The sequence below is a fragment of the Cavia porcellus genome, unplaced genomic scaffold (assembly GCF_034190915.1).
Source record: "Cavia porcellus strain 051 isolate PalLab524CR breed Dunkin Hartley unplaced genomic scaffold, mCavPor4.1 scaffold_6, whole genome shotgun sequence".
Taxonomy (NCBI): domain Eukaryota; kingdom Metazoa; phylum Chordata; class Mammalia; order Rodentia; family Caviidae; genus Cavia; species Cavia porcellus.
In genome coordinates, this window is record NW_026947489.1 from 25,809,892 (window position 1) to 25,830,473 (window position 20,582).

Sequence of the window (20,582 nt, forward strand, 5' to 3'; positions counted from 1 at the left end):
GGCTATGGGATTGGGTTTAGCTCAGTATCTCAGCCAAGATGACTGTGCTAGCCCTGGGCGGACATCTGGAAATGTGTGAAGACATTTCTTATTGTTCTAAATAATGCTAAACACCCTACAATAAAGAGACTGCCCTTCCCAACAAAGAATGATCCAGCACCAAAGTCTACAGTGTAAAGGTTGAGATGAAGTCAATGGAGACACCAGAAGGAAAGTTCATTCCCTTATAAATGCCTTCTGGGCACGTCTCAGCAAAGATCAGGATTCTCCAGACTTCCTGCCCTCCTTCCCAGCACTATCCAGAAGAGACAGAAAGTCTCGTTTGCAACTGTCGGATCCCCAGATCTCCAAGCTGCTGCCCTCCTGCTCTGCTCTCCTGATGCACCCTAATTCTCACCGGGAGAATGGCCAAACACATTCCTCCATTTCCTTCTGGAGTCAGCCTGGCCAGGTGAGGCAGGCCAGGTGGGCGTGGTTCTCTAAGGAAGGGCCACGTCATGGATGTTTCTTGCTCTTTCAGTTCATCTGCTGTGATCTGACTTGCTTTGTGTCATGCATGAATGAGCCGCTTTAGCTACCTCGTCTTGAACTGAAGCACCTGACTAGGAAGGCGTGGACACGTCTGTGCTTGCTGGTACTGGAAGCAAGCACGCTGCTAGGGAAGCACTGCACTACTTATAGCAAGTCAGGGGATGAAAACCTGGCCTCTGTCACACCTCGGGGCCACTTCTGTGTCCCAGAACTTTGTGCTTGGTTTCCTGCATTTCTACAAGAAATGCGGTATCGGTGAGCAAATCAGATAGACAGGCTGACATCTGGGGATACAGACCGAATGCACTCTTGCTAGCTACTAGCTGATTGCCACACGGTTCTAAATCCCCCCTTCAGGTTTGCTTTGTGATCCTGTAAACCAGTGGCTCCCAACTTTTTGACACCAAGGACCAGTTTTGAGGAAGATGATTTTTCCATGATGGGGTGAGGTGGTTTGCGGATGATTCAAGTACATTACATTTATTATATGCTTTACTTCTATTATTATTACATTGTAAAATATAATTAATTATGCAATTCAACTACAATGCTGGCTCGGTGTTTTCCAGTAACTAGATGCCCTCATCTGAAGGTGACGGTAGGCAGTGACACCTGAAGTGTGTTGTTGATGTCCAGCCTAAGCTCAGTTTGGTTGCTGTCACTGCAGAAAATCCTGCTTCACAAAGATAGGATGTTAAAAATAGAAGCAGGCTTTTTAGTGATTTGGGGGCAATCTCAGGATACTCTTCCTTGACTTTAATTCAAAAGCCATGAAGGCTTAAAATTATCACAAACATACTTTTAAGACCACATTCATTTTTTATCTCAAGCAGTCAATCCTTTTCCAAATAAATAAAAAATCCTCTTCCAGCATGAACAAATTTGATTCACCTGCCTTACTCATAAATGGGCTGCAGACCATTCCTTCCCAGTTTAGGGTCTTTTGTGGTTAGGAAGTAATGCTCATATTATTTTGAGAGCTGAAATAGGGGTTCATGCACCAACTGGGAGAAAGAAGTCCCTAGCTTAGTCTCTTTCAAAATGTCTGCTAATGTTTGAAACATCAAAATACTCGTCATACCCACAATTCCAGTTGGCTTTGAGTGCCATCACTTTATCACTGACTTGAACACAGTTTCATTCTCCCCTGAAATGACAGACTGACCTCATTGAGCAGGTCAAATATGCCACTTGAGTAAGTTCATTCTGTCTCACTGAAATGTGTTACCAGTAGTGACTGTTTTTCTAAAAGAAATCTCTGGAGTGCTCTCCTAATTCAGAAACCATAGACAGTGATCAACTTTTGGAAAGCCACTGGGTACAAGAGAGCCATGTTGTGCTCTGCATCCATCTCCTCAAACTGCTGCATGAACAGACATTAACAGCACATACTTTATGAATATGTTGAAAATTTTAGTCACATCCTCCAAAACATTGTAGAGTTCAGGTGACACTGTTCTGGTAGCCAGCACTTCTCTATACATGACACAGTGTATATAGGCTTACAAGCTCCTTTTTTTTTTTTTTTTTTTTTTTTTTTTGAGACAGGTCTCACTATGTAATGCAGGCTGCTCTTGAACTCACTTATGTAGCCCAGGCTGGCCTCAAACTCACGGTGATCCTCCTGGCTCAGCTTCCCAAAGGCCAGGATTACAGGTGTGCACCACCACATCAGTGACCAGAAGCACCAGAAGAACTTCTTTGACGTGAGAATTGAAACCAGATAGCTGTCCAGTCATGGCAGCTGCTTCTTCCATACATATATCAACACAAAATGGCCAGTTCACTTTTCCTGATACGTAATTATTCAAAGACATGAATAGTTCCACAGCTGTGGTGTTGGTGGCAATAAAAACACACATAACATGTCCCTATACACCTCCTCCTGAAAAATATACTGCACAAAAAGAAGCACTGTTTTTTTATCATTAAGAATTTACATTGATAGACTCATCAGTGTAGAATTCATACCACAGTGAGTATTAATCATTTCTAACAACTATGCCCCAAGATCTTCTGCTGTTTCATCAAATTGTCTAGTTGTGTGGCTGGCCAGAAGAAAAACAGGTATCACCTTTTGAACTGAAGCCTGTCCTAAAAGTTCATGACAAATGTCCTCAGCATCAGGCAGGATCAACTCTTCACCAACAGTAAAGAGTTTCTTAGTTTTGCCAATGCTGTTGCTGCTAAGAATGATGCTCTCAGTGCAGACACATTCAATGAAGTTGTGGTCTTCAATAACTGTCTGTTCCTCATGCTCACAGTTATTTCCTTTTGAAAAACTCTAAGAACTTTCAGTGTGGCATGCTTGGTCTTCCTGTTGAGAAGCAGCTTTGATGTTTTTGTGGCTTCTCTGAATAGCCAATTGTCACGTTATTGCACAAAGCAGGTTTGGAGAATGTAAGTAACCTACTGCAGCAAATCCATGATGTAAGTCAGACCTTTGATATTTTCTTTTAAATGCAGCTTTTTTGTTGTTGTTGGCAGTCTCAGAGTCTTCTGTCTCATTATTATGTCTTTCCTTCCTTTCAAGCTTTCCAGCACTGTTTATATTTTACCCATTTTGGCTAAAGTTAGTTTGTGGGCTTATCAAAAACTGTGACTAAAACAAGTGCACAGTTCAGGAAGGGGACTCGATGAAAGTAGTAAATAAAATAATGGGCAGGCTGGATTATAATAATTATTAATCAGTGTTAGATTCTGGCATAAAGCCTGCTGTGACAAGCAGCTGTAGAACGAAAGCACATCAACTCACTCGCACCTATACAACCTGCCAGCAGATGCAGCTCCATTGTTACATTCCACTTACCAGTAGGGTTTTGATCTGAGTCTGCAACTCATTTATTTATTATGGTCTCTGTGCAGTCAGACCTTTGCTAATGTTCATCAAGATTTGCAGCTGCTCCCTAGTACTAGCATCACCGCCTCAGCTCCACTCAGATCACCAAGCACTGGATTCTCATAAGAAGCATGCACCTGGACCCCTTGCACGTGCACTCCACAGTAGGGTTTGAGCTTCTGTGAGACTCTAACGTCACCACTGAACTGACAGGTAGAGCTCAGGTGATCATTTGAGCAATACTGAGTGGCTGTAAACACAGATGAACCTTCACTCACTGGACCACCATTCACCTCCTGCTGTTCATGCTGGCTCCTAATAGGCCACAGTCTGGTACTGGTCCATGACTCTGGAGTTGGGGATCCTTGCTATAAATGCTTCTGTGCCATCTTTTGCAATATTAGGTGCAGTCGATGGAGAGCGCTGGAGAGATAGGTACCGCTGAGGAAGTAGCTTCTCTTCCTAGTCCAGTTGACTTTTCTCTTCAACAGCAGTGGGCAGGTGCTCCAGAACACTCACTCTTCACCATTTCTCTGCCACCAGAGAGCTGCCTCCAGTCCAGCTGCAGGCACTGTCCTCCACCAATGGGTGACTCTGGGCTGCTGGTATGTCGTGTTTACAGGCTCTAGCCACTTGCACCTTCTAGAGATCAGCTCAGCCAGTGGGCATGCACCCCTGAGGTCAGCTGCAGCTGGTGCCTCTGCACACTGCTAGTCAGTCCTGTGTCCGGGGGGGCAGCCGAGCCTTCCTAATCAAGGCTGAGCTTTAGGCCTTACAGGCCTGGGTCTCCTCTTACAAGGTCTTACTTCTGTTCTTGGGTACTCCCCTTCTGCTTTAGACCTGGAAGCTGCTGCTTATGTTGGCTATTCCTGTATACCTCAGGCTCCTCTCTACCAGATTTTCCTAAAGTTCCCCCTTCAAGTCACTAGGGTGGTTCTTGTCTTCTTTATTTATTTATTTATTTATTTATTTTTTGTCTTTTTCCTTTTTCCTTTTTATCGGTACCAGGGATCGAACTCACGACTGCCTGCTTGCAAGGCAGGCGCTTATGCCGCTGAGCTAAATCCCCAGCCCCTGGTTCTTGTCTTCTGATGCAGCCTGGTAGGTACACACTGTTCCCCTGCATGGTCATAAAGATAAACACCTGAGCTAGTCAGGGCTCACCAGTCCAGGGGATATAGGACACATGGTCATGTAATTTCCGACTTCAGCTTCCGGCTTCCAGTGTTTGCTGTGACTCAAGCCAAAATGAAAGTGAGGCTAATACTGTGACACTGGGTAGCTCAGGACCTCAGGAGACCCAAGTGGAGGAAACGCTCAGGTAAAAACCAGTGCACAGGACACAGGAGGCTCAGATTCAGGCGTGGCCCCTTCCATCTTCAGCACGTGAACTCTGGCTGCTGCTGATATACTGGCCTAAGGTAACATCTATGCCACCTGGCCCACGATGTCACCCCTGGGCTGTCACTGAGTGACATTTGGCAAGGCTTCTCTAATAAGTGAATGTCGCCTAACCAGCCAGCCAGACCATGGGGCAGGACTGGTTGTTGCATCTCTGGGCTCCAGTGCCTGAAGAGGTTGACCAGCGGGATCATGTCCCCTGGGGCTCTGTCACATTTGGGAGCCCAGCTGTACCCACAACAGCACTGGCATATGTAGAGTGAGGGCCTGTGCCCACTGCCAATGTACATACTACTGTTTTAACAGTTAATTTAACCTTCATGGAATGACGCTTGGTGGCACCCACTTGGTGAGTCTCACCCTGAAGCTCCCTGCCGGACCCTATGCCTTCAGTCCTCTTCCTGGACACTTTTCTCCCAACTCTGCCCAGGACTCACTGTCCTATACCCTATGGAGCTGGCTGACCCTAGCTCCAGCATCCTCTACTCTGGTCCCCCATCTGCCCAGTATGGAGTCCATGCCCCTCTCTACCCTCCAGAGTCCCCCTCATCAGAGGACAGGCCAGCCAGGCATGAGGGCACCTTGTCCACTGCCCCACAGCTCTGTCCTTCCTCTCAGTCTGGCTCCTGCATCCTCCCTTCACACTACTTCTGTCCAACCCACATGGGGAATTACACGAGGCCACGGCACACTGGCCTGTCCTCAGGCCTCCCTGCAGGGCTCCAACCCCCTCCTCATATTGCAGATGAAGGCTGTGTCAGTTCTGAGGTCCTACTGGCTGGAAGGGCTCTGGGCAGTCCTGGGCACAGTTCCTGATGATGGCCCCCATGCATGACTACTCTATGAGGCCTTGGGCTTGGTCTAGTTACCTGTGAAATGAGAGTGATAACGGCATTCCTCTCTTGGGGCTATGAGAGCAGGAAATGAATCGAAATGGTTGGAGCCGGTGTGCCCTGGCCACCACATCGAAGGCCTGATGAGAGGCTCCCAGGCACACGAGAGGGATTCATGACTGTGCTTGCCTCCCTTGACCTGCCTGTGCCTGTCTCTGGGTGTGCACTGTGCCAGTGCCTACTCTGCTTCTATGCAGGACCCAAGTCACGTGCAGGCCTTGCTGAGTCAGAATAAGTCAGTGCCCAGGCACCTTTGAAGTGCCCAACCCTTTGAAGATCACCTCGGGAAGAACCCTCTTGGGAGGAGGCCAAAAGGGCTTGCCACCCAGGCAATGGTCAGGCGCAGGGTGTGTTCTTGTGTGTGACAGTGGATGGGGGAAGCCAGGACCTTGGCCTTGGATGGTGTGAGCCAGAGCTCGGCTGACCTGAGCGCCTGGTAAAGGCCTCTTCCTTCCTTCCTTCCTTTTTTCCTTCCTTCCTTCCTTCCTTCCTTACTGCCTTACTTCCTTCCTTCCTTCCTTCCGTTTCTCACCTCAGCGTCACTGAGCTACACATGCAGGAGGATGAGGATCTCAGGGGTGAACAGAGGACAGGAAGTACTGAGCCCAGGCCCCAGATGAGGGCAGAAGCGCAGCCAGTGGCAGGGGAAGGCAGAGGTGAGGCTGACAGAGAAGCACTTGCACTAAAACTTGTGATTTGCCAAGTGGAACTTGAAAGCCTGAGCTCAGCATCATGCTTTCCAGTTGGGTATCATTACTGACAGCACTGTGGCCCTCTTCTGTAGCATGGAGCACTGGCCCATGCAGAGATGCTGACCCCAAGCCATGCCCAGGAGGAGCAGACACAGAACTCTCGAGAGCCTGAGGTTTTAATAACGAAGCTGAGAAAATTGTTCTCATATGCGATATGATCCCTCTCTTGTAGTACTAAATAAAGAGCTTTATGGTGTTACTGAGACAGCTGCCCTTTCCAGTTTCTGACAAGACTACAGGGCTTTGACTTCAATGCCTGAAGTCTTTGCAAGGGACACAAAGGGTGACAACAGCTGTTAGATGTTATCAGAACATGGACATGGTCCTCATGCCTCAAAAATGATAAAATCCAATAACAGAGCCAAGTCTAAGCATCCAGGGCCTTAGGAGCATCATGCACCTCCTCTTCTTGGCCAGAGAGAGAAGCCCAGAACCTCAGAACCTCGTCCCAGTACTCTGAGCACACAGATGGCCCCAAGTCAGAATGCCCAGAAAACAATTCTGTAGTTCTCCCTGAGCACTTTCCTCCCTCCGACCTACCGAACCCGGGAGTCCTGTTGGCAAGACTGGAGTAGGCGTTCCCACTGGGCGAGGAGGTGGCCGGACTGGAGAGGGGACTGTAGGAAGCCGGGTCTGCTGGGTAGGTGTGGCTCGTTCCAATTCCAAAGGGAGATGACTGGGTCTTACTGGACTGGGAAGGGATTTGCAGCCATCAGGATGAGGCATCACCAGCCACCTCCTCCCGGTTCCCTGGTAACTGTCCCTGCAGGTGCCCCACACAGTGGCATTGGATCAACTGGGGCTCCCATGGCTCTCAGGGCTGGCTGGGCACAGGCTTTGGACACTGAGGGCAAGTCTGGCCTATGACCTGGGTTTTCTGATCCACTAGTGAACACCACATGCTCCCTCACCCACCAAGGCCTATATTCCCTCCCAGGAGCTACAAGAGTCCTGGGATGCATCCTGCTGAGTATATCCTGGCCTACCCACTTCCAGCCAGCTTCCTCAGGACAAGGCTGCCAGAACCACACAAGGTGCCAGGTTGGGGACTCAACTCTCAGCACCCTTGGGGTGAGTGCTGCTGTTGGGTAGTCGGGGCCCTTTGAAGCACATCGAAGTGCTCTGCACTCTGGGACCCCGGGCCATACCTGTCCTGGGAAGGGTGGACGGCTCCCTGTCCATGCAGCCTGACTCTGGCTCAGCTGCCGGGAGATCTGGGACATGTTCTGGCCCGTCGATGAGGAGGACTGAATGTCATTCACCCCAGGCACGTGAACCACTGAAGAGCTAGAAGAGAGGTAAGTGTGTCTACTCGGGGGGACCTGGAGCCTGTGCCCCAGCCACATTCTCGCTCAGCAGCTGCCCTGGCCCTGCCCGGCAGGCCTGCCACGTCCAGTTTGAGTGCTCAGCTTCCTGCCCAGGCCTCTCCTCTGCTCGGCCTCATCCCTTCTTCCTGACAGGACTCCCCAGAGCACACCAGTGATGCCCTCTCTGCCTCATGCCCACTAACATGGTAAGTCTTCACCAGGCATGCCCACTAACATGGTTAAATCTTCACCACCCATGTGGCACACCACGCGGCACTCTCTCTGCATAGCCCATGCAGGTCCAATCCTGGACATCGTCCCTGCTCCCAGCATGTGCCTACACTGCTGGTGTCTCCTGCAGGAGACATTCTCAGCTCGGCCGAGTGCACCCTCAGCTCACTAAAGATGGAAAGGTGGGCGAGATCTCCAGGTCTTCTCAGGCCCTTCCTTCTGCCTCCCTGGGACTGGCCCAGTGCACAGGACCAGGCACTGTGGGGAAAGAACCTTGTGGGTGTGAGGGCCCAATATCAGCGGATCTTAATGCAGATGGGTGTTCAGCTGGATTCTGAAAGAGGGGCAGGTGACAGACACATGCAGGTGATTGGGTGCAATTTTACTGTGTTTTAATGTTTCTCAGAGTAAAGACACACTTAGGGAAGCCATTAATGCCATTCTGGGAGCTCAGGCTACCCATAACTGAGACAGACATTAGAACCCATTACACCACGCCTCTCCTGATCCTGAACCAACTCAGGCCCTTAGATTTACAAATTCTGCACATCTGGTGGACTTTAACCCTAACAGCATTTCTCTACCCAGCCCTAAGAGCCAGGGAATGAGGTGACTCCTGACCCCTTGTTAGCTGTCCCCGGAGCTGCCCCGACCACCATGGCCAGAGACCAACCCCTTCCTTCCCCGCAGCCAGCACTCCAGGACCCTTGACCTGACCTGGGGCTGCCTGGCATGTGCACTCTGCAGAGCTGAGTTCTGAGACCCAGGTCTGCCCTGAACCCCTTCCCCACGTACCTGAAGGCCTTTCCAGAGTGCCCGGGAGGGAATGGGCTTCCCTGGGAGTAGATCTGCTGGGCTCCTGCTGCCGAAGCAGAGCTTATCATCTTCTTCTCCGCTAGGAAAACCAGAGTGATTGTCACCCATGAGGGCCCCTGCTGACAGGGCACAGGAGGCCCGCTCAGCACAGGCCCAGACGGGCCATGCAGGGCAGGAGGGAGCCCCAGGCTGCTGCTCCTGCCTTCTGGGGTGGCCACTGTCACCTGCAAGCCAGGCCCTCTGTGAGGCTGGGAAGATCACAGGCTGTGAAGGGACCTCACCTCATGCCCCTTTCCGGCCACAGGTATGCACAGCAGGTGTGGGTTGACAGGTGAGGACACAGGGCAGCAGTCCAAAGCGCCCAGGACAACCCTCAGGTCCACCGTGGACCAAACTCTGCCTGTGGATGAAGGCGCCCCACTCCACAGATATGCCTTTAACCTGCTGCTTCAGTTTTCCCACCTGAAAGAAGGCGTAATCAGAGCCTTTCCCCACAGGGCTGTAGTGGAAACCCAGGGTGTGAGCAGAGTTGAGTGCTTAGAACTGTGTGGTGACAGAGCCACGGGCATCTAATGTCACTCATCGCCCAGTGAGAAACATGTGTGAGAAAAGACAGACATGGGCCAGAAGGCAGCCCTTAACTACAACATATCCCTGCTCACTCCTGTGTGCCCAAACTCAGGGACTCAGCTCCCCTCTGCCCCAAATCTCAGAACGCCTGTGCCTCTAATCCCCACCACATTCTGTCTGCAGTGGGAAACTGGAAACAGGACTCAGCTGCAGGGCACTCTCTGCCTGCAGACCCTCATGCACCTGCTGTCCCGGGGGTGCTGCAGCAGTGGGGCAGGGGCTTGGGGCTGTGGGGCCAGCCTGAGCCAGGGCTCCCTGATGTGCACAGCCTCTGTGACAGCACAGTGCAGAGAAGCTATGGAGCCACTTGGCTTTGCTCTGTGATGCCATGTGGCAGTGCAAGTCCTTAGGGACAGAGATTCGCAGGCCCCTGGGGCCTGTCCTAGGCCTTCAGCTTTGGGTTAAGGAGCAAGAGCAGAAGAGGACAGACAAGGCTGAAACCTGCAGGCGAAAGGCTGACGTAGACCCTTTGCTCTCCATACACTAAATGCAAGCCCCTTCTTTTTTTCTGTTTTGAGATTCTTGGTAGTCTGGATAAATAACAAAAGTTGTTTCTGTAACTACTCTTTATATACATGTGTATGTGTGTATCTTTGACTATATTATTCAATCTTTATATCTTTATTATTTCAATCTACTTGTTTTTTAAATATGAAGAAAGGCACACAGAGATAGCCCACTACAACTTAGCTTTATCAGTATGTTCCTGTGTTTGTCATGGTTTTGATTTTTCTACATTCCAGGATTCACAATATTTACATCCTCGTATCTTTGGTTGCATCTTCCACCTGCACGGCCCAGCCTCTTGGCCTGCGAGGTGCTGTGAAGACTCCTTTCCTCCTCTCTGGGTTTGCAAAGCATCTCTGCAGCCCACTTTGTTTCTCTGGCTCCGCACACTCTGCAGGAGCGGCCAATCAGCAGTCCCTGGCATTGGTTCACTTCATCCTGCTTGGTATCCTTGCTTTCTTGCTGTATCACTTCATTTTCCTTCTGAGAATTTTACAACTTGCTAAAAATTTCTTTTGAAGTAGTTTGGAAGTAAGGCCTGTTTCTTTCCTTCCTGCCTGCATCCCTCTTTAAAAAAATTTTGTCCTTAATAATTGTGTATAAATATACACGAGGCTCTGAATTTCTGCACAAATGCCAGAGATAAGGAACTTATCTGTTTACTACCCTCAATCCAAAAAACTACCTGGATCTTTGCTGAACTGATTTGAAACTGCAATTTTTGTTGTTTATCTTGGCGGCATCTAACAATTCTAGGTGCTGTTAATTTCATTTGTCATCACCACTGCGTCCCAACCTAACACTTCTATCCTGCACTGTACGTTTTGATTCACACAGAAAAAAGCGCGACTTTTTATGACTGCCGTTTTCAGACAGGATGAGTAGACAGTGCAAGTCTGAAGATGTCTTTCTGCATAAGAAAGCAGTTTGGCTGATGGAAAAACTAAGGATTGGGTATCTTCTTTCTGAGTTCTTTCGATACATTTAGTATCCAAAAGAAGTCTAATTGAAGATTTCCCTTTGTGGATGTTTGCAAGATTTTCATTATTTGAATCAAACTTTTAAAAAGTGAATAATACAATAGATTATGTTGAAGTGTGAATTTCTTTTTAGTGAGATATTCATGGAGCTCGTACAGTTGGAAGGCCCAAATTTCCCATGTGGGGGGAAATCCATGTTTTCTTTCCAAATGCACTGACTTGGATTTCTGTAGTACAGTATTAGCCTGCTTCACCCCAGCTCCCCCTCAGGATACAGTCTCTGGAGTCTCCTAGGGGAGAAATGCTGGAGATTTTCTGAACTTCCTCCTCTTTATTATTAAGATTCATTCTCAAAGGAGAACTCTTTACATTTTCCTTCTTCTCCTCATGTTCTGTGATTGTTGTGGGACGATGTCTATGTGTGTATAAGGTTAAACTTCAGGTGGGTTCTTAGAGACGCTGTGGCTTACCGCAGGGGAGCACAGATATGTTAGGTGTGCTCCTGTCTCCTCCTGCTGCTGAGGTAACACACTCTGGGTGGCCAGGGACCAGTGGCAGTGAGAGTCCCTGGTGTGCCGAGAGTTCTGCTTCCTGGTGTTGGTTTCCTGTGCTGTCTCTTCCTGTCCTCAGAGAGGTGGCACTGGCACTGCCCTTGCTTCCTGAGTCTCGGGTCCCAGCCACATGGGATGCAGGTTCTGCTCTCCCACCAGTGTGTGCACTTGAAGACAAAGGTGTGTCCAGGCTGTGCCCTTCTACTGCCCAACAGCCTGAGTGTCCTCCCTCACCCCAGCCACCTCAAGCCTTATCACAGTCTCCTCCAATCACAGTCTCTCGTGCTTCCTTTTCTCTCTTCAACTGGCCCTGCCTATGGACGCATCTCACAGAAATGCCTTGACCACATGTAAATAGAATTTTTTTTTCTGATGTTGGAACCAGCAAAGACCTTTCTATGTTTTATATTTTGCCAAACTCTGTGGAGCTCTGGGTAGGAGACTGAGGCAGCTCCACGTGGTAACACCAGTCCTCTGTAGAAATACCAAGATCACCGATGGACAATCTACCATCGGCCACAGAGGAGCTGCTGAGAGTTATGCTCATCCTCACATTGGAACTCTATGCTGGTAACAAAGACGCTTAGGATGGTTTAATTTTCTACAGATAGTTTCATAATAAACTATCACATAAAAAAACAAGCTTTTCAACAGGACAAGCTCAATTTCATATACACAAAGAAAATATACATAGAAAAAGACAGACAGACCCACTTTAGAAAGTTAAAAATAACTATATCTACGTGGTAGGAGAGTGGATCACTGTTGTTTTCCTGTTATTTCATATTTTTATTTTAAAATGTGGTCCTTTGTCATAGATTAAGTTAGGATTTTTTTAAATAGGGACACATCTTTGACTCATTAATAAATCTACACCAACAGTGGATTAGTAGTTATTTTATCCCAACCCCTCAAGTTTCACAGATGAGCCACCAGCACCCCAGGAAGTAGGAAGTGTGGTCAGAACTGGGGAGAATCCATCCTCCCGTTGTGAGACCTCCTGCCCCGGGACTCTTCCTGTACCCTGCAGGGGTGACTCACAACTGCCCTTCCAGGGGAGGCCCACTAATGGTGGCGCTCTCCAGATGGCTGGAGAGCAGCTGTAAACCCCACACCCTCACATCCGAGCCACTTGGAAACTCACAAGCACTGATTCCTGCAAACATCTCAGCAAACCGGGGGTCTCTCTCCTGGGAGAAGATGGAGTCTGCCTTTTCCACCGACTTCCCAGCCTCATGAACACCAGCAGGTAGGTTGGGGACTGGCACCTGTTGGCACATTAAAGCAACATCACCAGAGCGTGAGGCAGTCGCCACTTTCCTTTGGCAGCACAGTCGCCCTGGGCCTGCCAGCCTTTCCAGCCTGGGTGTTTTTACTAAGTGGGGGCTCTGCTATTTCTCAGCCAGGCTGAGATGTGCACTTGTCAAAGGAAAACAAGGAGTCACACCGGTTACCTTCCTAGAGAGAGAGGAATAGAAAAGGGTCCGCTTACTCTAAATATCAGAAACGGAATGGAAAGTATAATTCAGCAAAGGGTTATCTAATACTGACCAGTGCCAGTTTCTCTGTAAACCAGTTCCAGAAGCAGGGTCTTAAAAAGGGGGAGAGAGAGAAAAAAGGGAGAATGAAGGGAGGAGGACAGGAAAGACAGTGCAGGCAGAGGGGAAGACACAGTGTGACCACAAAGGGCACCAGGGGAGATGCAAGACCCATGGTGAGTGGCACAGGCAGTGGTAGGTTCTGCTTGTCTTGGCCTCTGAGAATGTCTGTGATGTGCCCTTAGGCCCTGCGGATGCAATAGTTTGTGAACTGCACAAGCTCCATGCAGGAGACAGTCCCAGGCAGGACAGAATGTTCCAGAAGCTCACCTGAGATAAGTCATAGGAGGACAGCCCATCTCTTTGGTGCACCTCCAGCTCCGCCTGCTGCTGCTGCAGCTGCCTGTGGAGGAGAAGTAGACAGAGGTGTGAGGAGGCAGGGAGAGGCCTGAGCCAGGAAGGCAGCCCCCAAATCCCAGTGGGTGACACCCAACAGATCTCCCAAATGGTTTCTACTTCCACTTATTTTTACTGCCTCAGATCCCTCTAGTTCAACTTGAGATGACCACATTGAACTACTTAAATGTTTTGATATATGACTTCATTTTATGCAGAATTCAAAGATACCATACTATAAAGAAGTCCTTGTAAGATGAAACTCAGAAAAGCAGTTAGATTTAATGCTGAAGAAAGGAACTGGCTCCAGCTAGGGCTCACTTGTAACTGGAGGCACTCAGACAGCCTCACACTGCACACCTTTGGTAGTCACTCAAGCTGGCTCCAATGCAAACGAGTGGAAACTGGTGGTGGTGAGGTGGCCAACAGGGTTGGTGGGTGACTCTCAGGGGACCGAACAGGGATCTGCTCTGATGCTGGCTCCACTCTGCTAGGATGCTGTTTCCAAGGGGCAGCAAACCCTACTACTCAGAGCCTCTGGTGGGTGGAATGGCAGACCTCCATGAATCCTAACCAATCCAGGAGAGGCCCATGTGCAGTGTGTGAGGAACCCCACCTAGACAGCCACCCACTCAGCAGCCCACGGTGCATCATGGGAAGTGTCCCTGCCAGCCTCCATCCTCACTGGGCCCAGGAGACAGTGACAGCTCAGAACCCACGAGATCTCTGCCCTCAAACTGCTGGGCCTCCAGGGGAGAGGATGGGAGGCTACAGTGCTGGGTGCAGAGTTAAGCCCAGGTTCTCCCCAGGATATAATCAGTCTTCTCCCCTGCTGGGTGGAATGGGGTGTAAGGGCTCTCAATTTCCCACCAGGCAGAAAGGCCATCTTTGTCCTACCAGCCAGTAAAGAGCACTACAAGTAATGTTTCAGAAAAACCTGATATTCTAAGATCCACTAAAATTGGAATATAAAGCGAATACCCAGAGCTTTGGTGGACTGGCGTATTTCTGCTATAGTCAGGCTTAACCCATAAAGACAGGGAGACCCAGAGTACAAATGACAGCCTGTGTGACACAGCTGAAACATGGGACACATAGGTCCACACCGATTCCCGTCCAGCTATGGACCAGGCTGCTGACCGGTATGGGTCATAGATTAACTTAAACTAGCTTAATCTGAGCCAGCCCCATGGACTTTGTGCTCAACTAGGCCATATGATTGTTTGTGCTGGAGGAAGTCTTACAGATGCATTGTGTTTAAGGTAATGAATGCAGAACTTTAGTCTCAGTGGAATGCTGCTGGGACAGCAAGAGATGCTTTGCTAAGATGTGTCCAAAAGAACTGTAAACATGAAGGCCAGATATAGCCAGAGATGGTCCCTGGGATAGTTAAACAATTAAACTCTCTATTATCTGCACTTTACCCTCCCATTTCCCGCTTCTGCTCTTAAGAAAAGAATCGAGGGGCTGGGGATTTAGCTCAGCGGCATAAGTGCCTGCTTTGCAAGCATTCGGTCGTGAGTTCGACCCCCCGGTACCAATTTAAAAAAAAAAAAAAAGAAAGAAAAGCATCGAATAAAAAGCCAGAGAAAATTATAATTGAGGCTTTGATCCTAGAGATTGTAGGCCCCAGCCCACCCCATAACTTTGTCTCTCTTGTTTTTTATTTTTTATTTTTTCACCTGCTGCAACTTGTTTTCGGGACCTGTCTCCTCATAGAAACCACCAGCTCTGGCCCAGGATAAAACCCACAGTTGGGATGGGGACTGCTTTTCCCTATCTCCCTTTCCAGAGCCTCAGGTAACCAGAGAGCATCTTGGACCATAAGATGGGAAACAAAAGCCTCTACCTTGGATTTTCCTAGGATGAAGTAGTGAGCCTCTCCTCATAGCAGGAGTCTGCAGACACCTTCTATCCTTTCCCCAAAGCCCAACCTCCAACACAACATTATTCCAGGCCACAGGAGCCCCTCCTGCCTGCTGTGCCAGCCCCAGCCCAGGAGCCAGCAGAGGGCCAGGCTGCCGTGTGGGGCTGTGGTGCTGTGGGGCTGTGGGGCTGTGCTCTGAGGGCCAGGCTGCAGGGATAGGGAAGCACAAACTCTCCCCTCACCCAGATAACAACACCCTGGGGAGGAAGCACATGTGCTTCTCAGTTCACAAGGTGGCTAAGGGCATTGGCAATAGGCTGGGATCTGCTTTCAGTTCTGGTCCTCTCTGAGCTCCTGAAGCAGGGGAGGGAAGTACCTTTTGTGGGGAGGAGAAAGTGAGGTCTTGGTGTGACTCGCAAGTCCCCAGTATGGACCCCATCGGTCCTGTGGGTCCTGTGGTGTGGACATCAACATCTGCACTCTCCCCACCATGTGCTTCCACTCCTGCAGCTGAGTACATGTCGAAGAGGCACTGCATGCACTGGATCTCTCAGTTCTGCGCTGGCAGCAGGGCGTCTCAGACACCTCAGCTATGTATAAAAGCAAACTTTAGGGAGCTCACATGTTTTGGAGAGGAGGGAGCTGAGTGGGAGAACATGCCAAAGGCAGCTTTCTCGTGCTTCTTGCCAGCCAGGTATTGGGGCTAGTGAAGCTGCTAATGACCCACAACACTTCCTGGACAGAGGTGTTCGTTCAGCCTGCATAAGCGAGCAAGAAACCTCTTAGGGGGACATCAGAGGCAACCAGAACCCAGCTGGGGCATGCAGGCCCAGGCAGAGGGGCTGCCAGTGCTTCCCGAGGCTGGGGAAGGGTTTGGAATTTGTGGGATGGGGCAGGGAACACGGCCTTTATGTGTTTCAGCACTTGCTCTCTGGGACTCTTGAGGGCCTGAAGGAAAGCAGAGGAGCCATAGGGGCCAGTGGTCACCTGTGAGATGACAAAGGCTTCTACTGGGCTTGGGGATGGGGTAGGGATGCTGAAGAGTTCCAAATGGAGCCTGGGGCTCTGGAACAACTCAGGCTTGGTGACCGTGTGTCTCCGCCCTTTAATAAGGCTGTAAACTGCAGAGACCAGGAATCGCCCTTCCCTTCCTTTTCATTCTATTTTCCCACCTGTTCTCGGCCTCCTGTTTACTGCTAACCAGGAAAGCACTACCAACCAAAACTAAGTATGGTGATGGTGAGTTGGCTCAGAGACTGGAATGTGACTCTGACCCTGATGGTGCTTTACACATGTGTACACATGCGCGCACACACACACACACCTGCACAAAAAGCACTGTGCTCATGAAAACCTATGAGCACAGGAATGAGGGCTTGGTCCCAGGACATGCACAGAGATGTGTCTGGGTCTGCTCATGGCTGGCAGGCAGTGAGTGTGAAAACACCAGGGTGTAGCCTCGGAGTCCCAATTGGTCTCAGGAAACAGTGTCAAACCCCAGGAGTGAGCCCCCAGGCCCTGAGACCCAGTGGGGTAACAAGATGTGCAAGCTTGTATTTCCTGGACTCCTTTCTATATGGATGGAACACTAAAGAATCAGAGTTAAGAAAGAAGTCTTTTCAGCAGCTTTGCACAAACACTAGCCAGGCAACACTCAGGGTCTCTAGGAAGTTTCTTTGGTTGCTTTCTGAGTGCAACAGCTGGTGTATGCTCCTAGAGGGCTTCTCCCTCTCAAGTCTGCCACTGTGGAAGTTCAGCTTCATGAACTCCAGAAAGGACGCCCTGTTCACATCCATGGCCATCACTGCCCTCTACTGTCCACAGAGAGCTTTTCCTGCTAACTTGAACACTATAAAGGCAGCCCTGGCCCGGGACCTGCTCTAGTCCCTTGGGTTTTAGGGGAGAAGGTTCTATTGTCCCTGCTGGACAGACGAGGCAATGGAGGCTGGGAAGAATGACGACTTGCCTGGGTGGGAGCTGGGATTGTGACTCATGCCACTTGCTTTCAGAGGGTTCTCCTGCGGACCCATCCCCCATCCTGTGCTTGTGCCCAGGAGCTGGGCAAGGCTGAGGATGCAGAGCTGCTGCTGCCTGGAGTAGGAAGCTGCATCACTAGCCCAGACGGGGCTCCTGCATTCACAGGGCTCAGAGACAGCAGTGGTGGACAGAAAGAGGCAGTGCTCTGGGCCTGCAGTGGGAAGAAGTGGTGGCCTCAGAGCAGGGCCAGACTGGGTTTGGAACCTAGGAAAATGGAGGCAAGGCAGACACTGACCATAGCAGGAGACACAAGGACAGTTCTCAGCCTGTCTGTCACCCCGGCAGCCTTACACGCCACACGTGAAGACATCCTTCTGCTCACATGTCTTTGTATTGGTTTCATGGCTGTGCAGCTGCTCTGTGACATACAGCAGGTTGCGTCCCGGTGAACTTCTCATAGCTGAACCACACCCTCAGCCACCAGCCCCCAGCTGAGCCCTGCACACTGGCATGTGAAAGTGTGGTCCTGTGGAGTGTGTGCTACGTTCAAACACCCAGAAGGTGGAAGCCAAAGGCTGCTCCATCCTGCACCCAGGTGTGTATACATCCCTGAGATCAGAGAGCAGCCAGGGCTACCTGGTCATGCCTCATGCCAACACTGTATGCAGGACCGACCACAGCTCTGAGCCTGGCCCTGTTGTCCTCATGGAGACCTCACAGACAGGGACATCCCCCGATTCACTGAGCCAGATGTAAAGGTCAAGAGAGGTCGTGGCTGGCTCAGTCACACAGCTAACAAGTGCAGGGTCAAACCAGAGCACGGATCTGCCTGGCACTCATGGGCACTAAGTACCCAGAGACACAGCCCACAGCTACCCAATGCTCAGGCCCACACCCTCTTCCCTGGCTGCAGCAGGATCAAGGAACTAGACACAGGGAACAGAGAAATGCACCCCACAGAGCCCCATTCTGCAGGGCATTGAGCTTGGGAGAAATGACCAGGGAAGCCTGGCAACATTTCTGGGCCCAGACAGTCCCACAGGCTCTTCTGAACCAGGAGGGATACACCCCCTCTTACTCCCCAGTCCTGGTCGGGCCTTCCAGCTGCAGGCAGAGGCTTCGGGTAGAGATAGCCCTGGACACGATCGCCCACTGTGCACATGCCGCGGGAGGGTGGATGCGGGGTGGGAGCGGCACGTACTTGACGTTGGTGTTGGTGCAGATGATGTACTCAATCTCATCAGAGTAGGGGTTCTGGAAGGTGAAGCTGCTGGTGCGGATCAGCACCCACTCCCGGTTCTTGGTGCGAAATCGATACATGACGGACAGCACTTGGCCCTTCAGCTTCACCACCTGAGAAAACATTTGGGGAAGGAAGTCACGGAGGGAGGTGCTCCATAGAGGCAGGAGAGGCGCCGGCAGGGCCAGGCTGCAGGGCCAGCGGATCTCAGCGTAGGGGTGCTGTGGTGACAAGACAGCAAGACAGGAGAGGGCATGAGAGGGAGAGAGGAGGCGTGCTAAGCGACAGGACTGTCACCATGGTGTGAGAAACCAAGCAGCATTGCCCTGGAACAGCAGGACCTGCACTTCTGCTTTCAAAATCAGGACAGGAGAACCCTGTAAGAGCGGTGTTTTCCTTTGTGCTTTGGTTGCTATGTTACTCTGGGAACAGTGCTGGTCTCTGTCACCTCACCTGAGCATGCAGTTACATTGTACTCAAGGATTCCTTTCTTCACACCTCACAGAAAAAAATCTCAAATGGATTCCAAACACTGTCTTGGAGCAGTGGTCATGAAATGGAGATTTGTAAGCATCATTTATTTGTAGGTGGGTATCTGTGCCTCCTTTGTGCTGGGGGAGGGCTTCCACCATGCTTTCAAGGCCTTTGCCCCATGCACATCCTCACAAGGGTTAGGAGAGGTGGGCTTTACAGATGACAATTCCGAACTCAGAGAAATTAAGTAAGTTGCCCAAGATCACATAGCTTTGGTGGAAAAGCTGGTACAGGAACCAGGATCTTACTTCTACATCACAAGCCTGTCTCTCTGGCTACATACACAGCCTGCTCTTCTGCTGTTAAGACACAGACAGCGCCATCAAGTAGTAGAGACAGGCAAAAATGCGGACCTACAAGTGAGTGCAAACTGCACAGCTGAAACATTCATAGGCGGTCTAGGCCTAAGATGCTCCATGCAGGCCTGTGAGCCCCAAGCCTGGGCCCAGTCAGGCCTATAATCCCTAGGCTTCCTGGGAGTTCACAGTTCCCTCACTGATAAAAATGGGGCGCCTGGATCTTGGGGCTACGAGGCCTAACTCTCCCATTCCTAGCCTGTGTTATGCTTTGCTCCTTGCCCCAGCTGCTGCCTCCATCCACATAGATGCCCATCGGTCATCTGAGCATGCCCCACCCAGCCCACAGCTCAGCAAGGAGCAGGCACCTACAGCACTTCCTGAGCCAGCCTGGGAGGTCCCATCCTCCCAACACACTCCCTGGGGAGCATGCAAGGCTTCCTGCTGGGAAACCACAATGACAGGCAGCCACCCGAGTTCCAGGGGGTGAGCCTTTCTTGCCACTTCGGAGGATGCTGTGAGTCCCCCAATAGGACCTCAGTTCTTCCCTCACAGGGTCCAGAGGCCAAGGGTATGTGTCTGCCAGGTCTCCACAATAGGGGACTCTCTCGGCGACTCCTCTGTGGCTGCACCCAAATACAAGGGCACAAGGCGCTGATGTCCACACCTGGAGAGTCATGTCCCCTTGTCCTGCATACCCTAGATTTTTAACTCCCTCTGCAAGCACAGGGAGGGCATTTCTATATGCAAGGCCAGGCCTGAGGACGGGAGTTGCCAGACCTGCACCCAGCAGGGGTAAAGGCAATCACGTCACATAATCCTCAGAACTGTGTTTTGTGTATCTGGAAAGGGGGCTCCAAAGCAGACACCCTTCCCAAGGTCTCACAATGCTGGGTCCCAGACCCACCAACCTTGGCACCCTTTCCATAAGTCCCTGCTGCCTAAGTACAATCTGTCCCCAAAGTGCTTCTCACCTAGCAAGGATGGGACAGACGTGCAGCTAACTGTAACTCACAAGGCATCTGCTAAATACCACTACACAAACCAAGACCAAGTGTCATGGGCTATCAGGAGGGAATTTAATCGGTTCCTGGAGGGAGGGAGGGAGGGAGGGTTTGCTCATAGCTGGGAATGCATCCGATATCGGCAAGTGAACGTGTGCCAGGAGGGTGCTCATGGTAGGAGGCACAGCAGAAGCAAATTCTCTAGGATGGAAAAACTGACGTGTGACAGAGGACTGGACTGTACCTGTGACACTGCACAGGGAACATGGTCTAGGCCTGGAGACTATGCTCA

The 20,582-nt window shown here is 50.5% G+C and overlaps 1 protein-coding gene across 5 annotated transcripts in view; it reads right to left on the bottom strand.

The window, feature by feature from the left end:
• Arnt2 (aryl hydrocarbon receptor nuclear translocator 2) overlaps positions 1–20,582 on the bottom strand; it is a 144,959-nt gene that overhangs the window by 6,847 nt on the left and 117,530 nt on the right. For all 5 annotated transcript variants that reach the window (XM_005006247.4, XM_003475734.5, XM_005006246.4 and 2 more), the window contains 6 exons: positions 18,418–18,569; positions 13,307–13,379; positions 12,583–12,706; positions 8,750–8,849; positions 7,565–7,703; positions 6,957–7,107 (listed from right to left, as the gene is read on the bottom strand). In XM_005006247.4, coding sequence (XP_005006304.1) covers positions 6,957–7,107; positions 7,565–7,703; positions 8,750–8,849; positions 12,583–12,706; positions 13,307–13,379; positions 18,418–18,569 — 739 coding nt within the window. The remainder of the gene's footprint in view (positions 1–6,956; positions 7,108–7,564; positions 7,704–8,749; positions 8,850–12,582; positions 12,707–13,306; positions 13,380–18,417; positions 18,570–20,582) is intronic.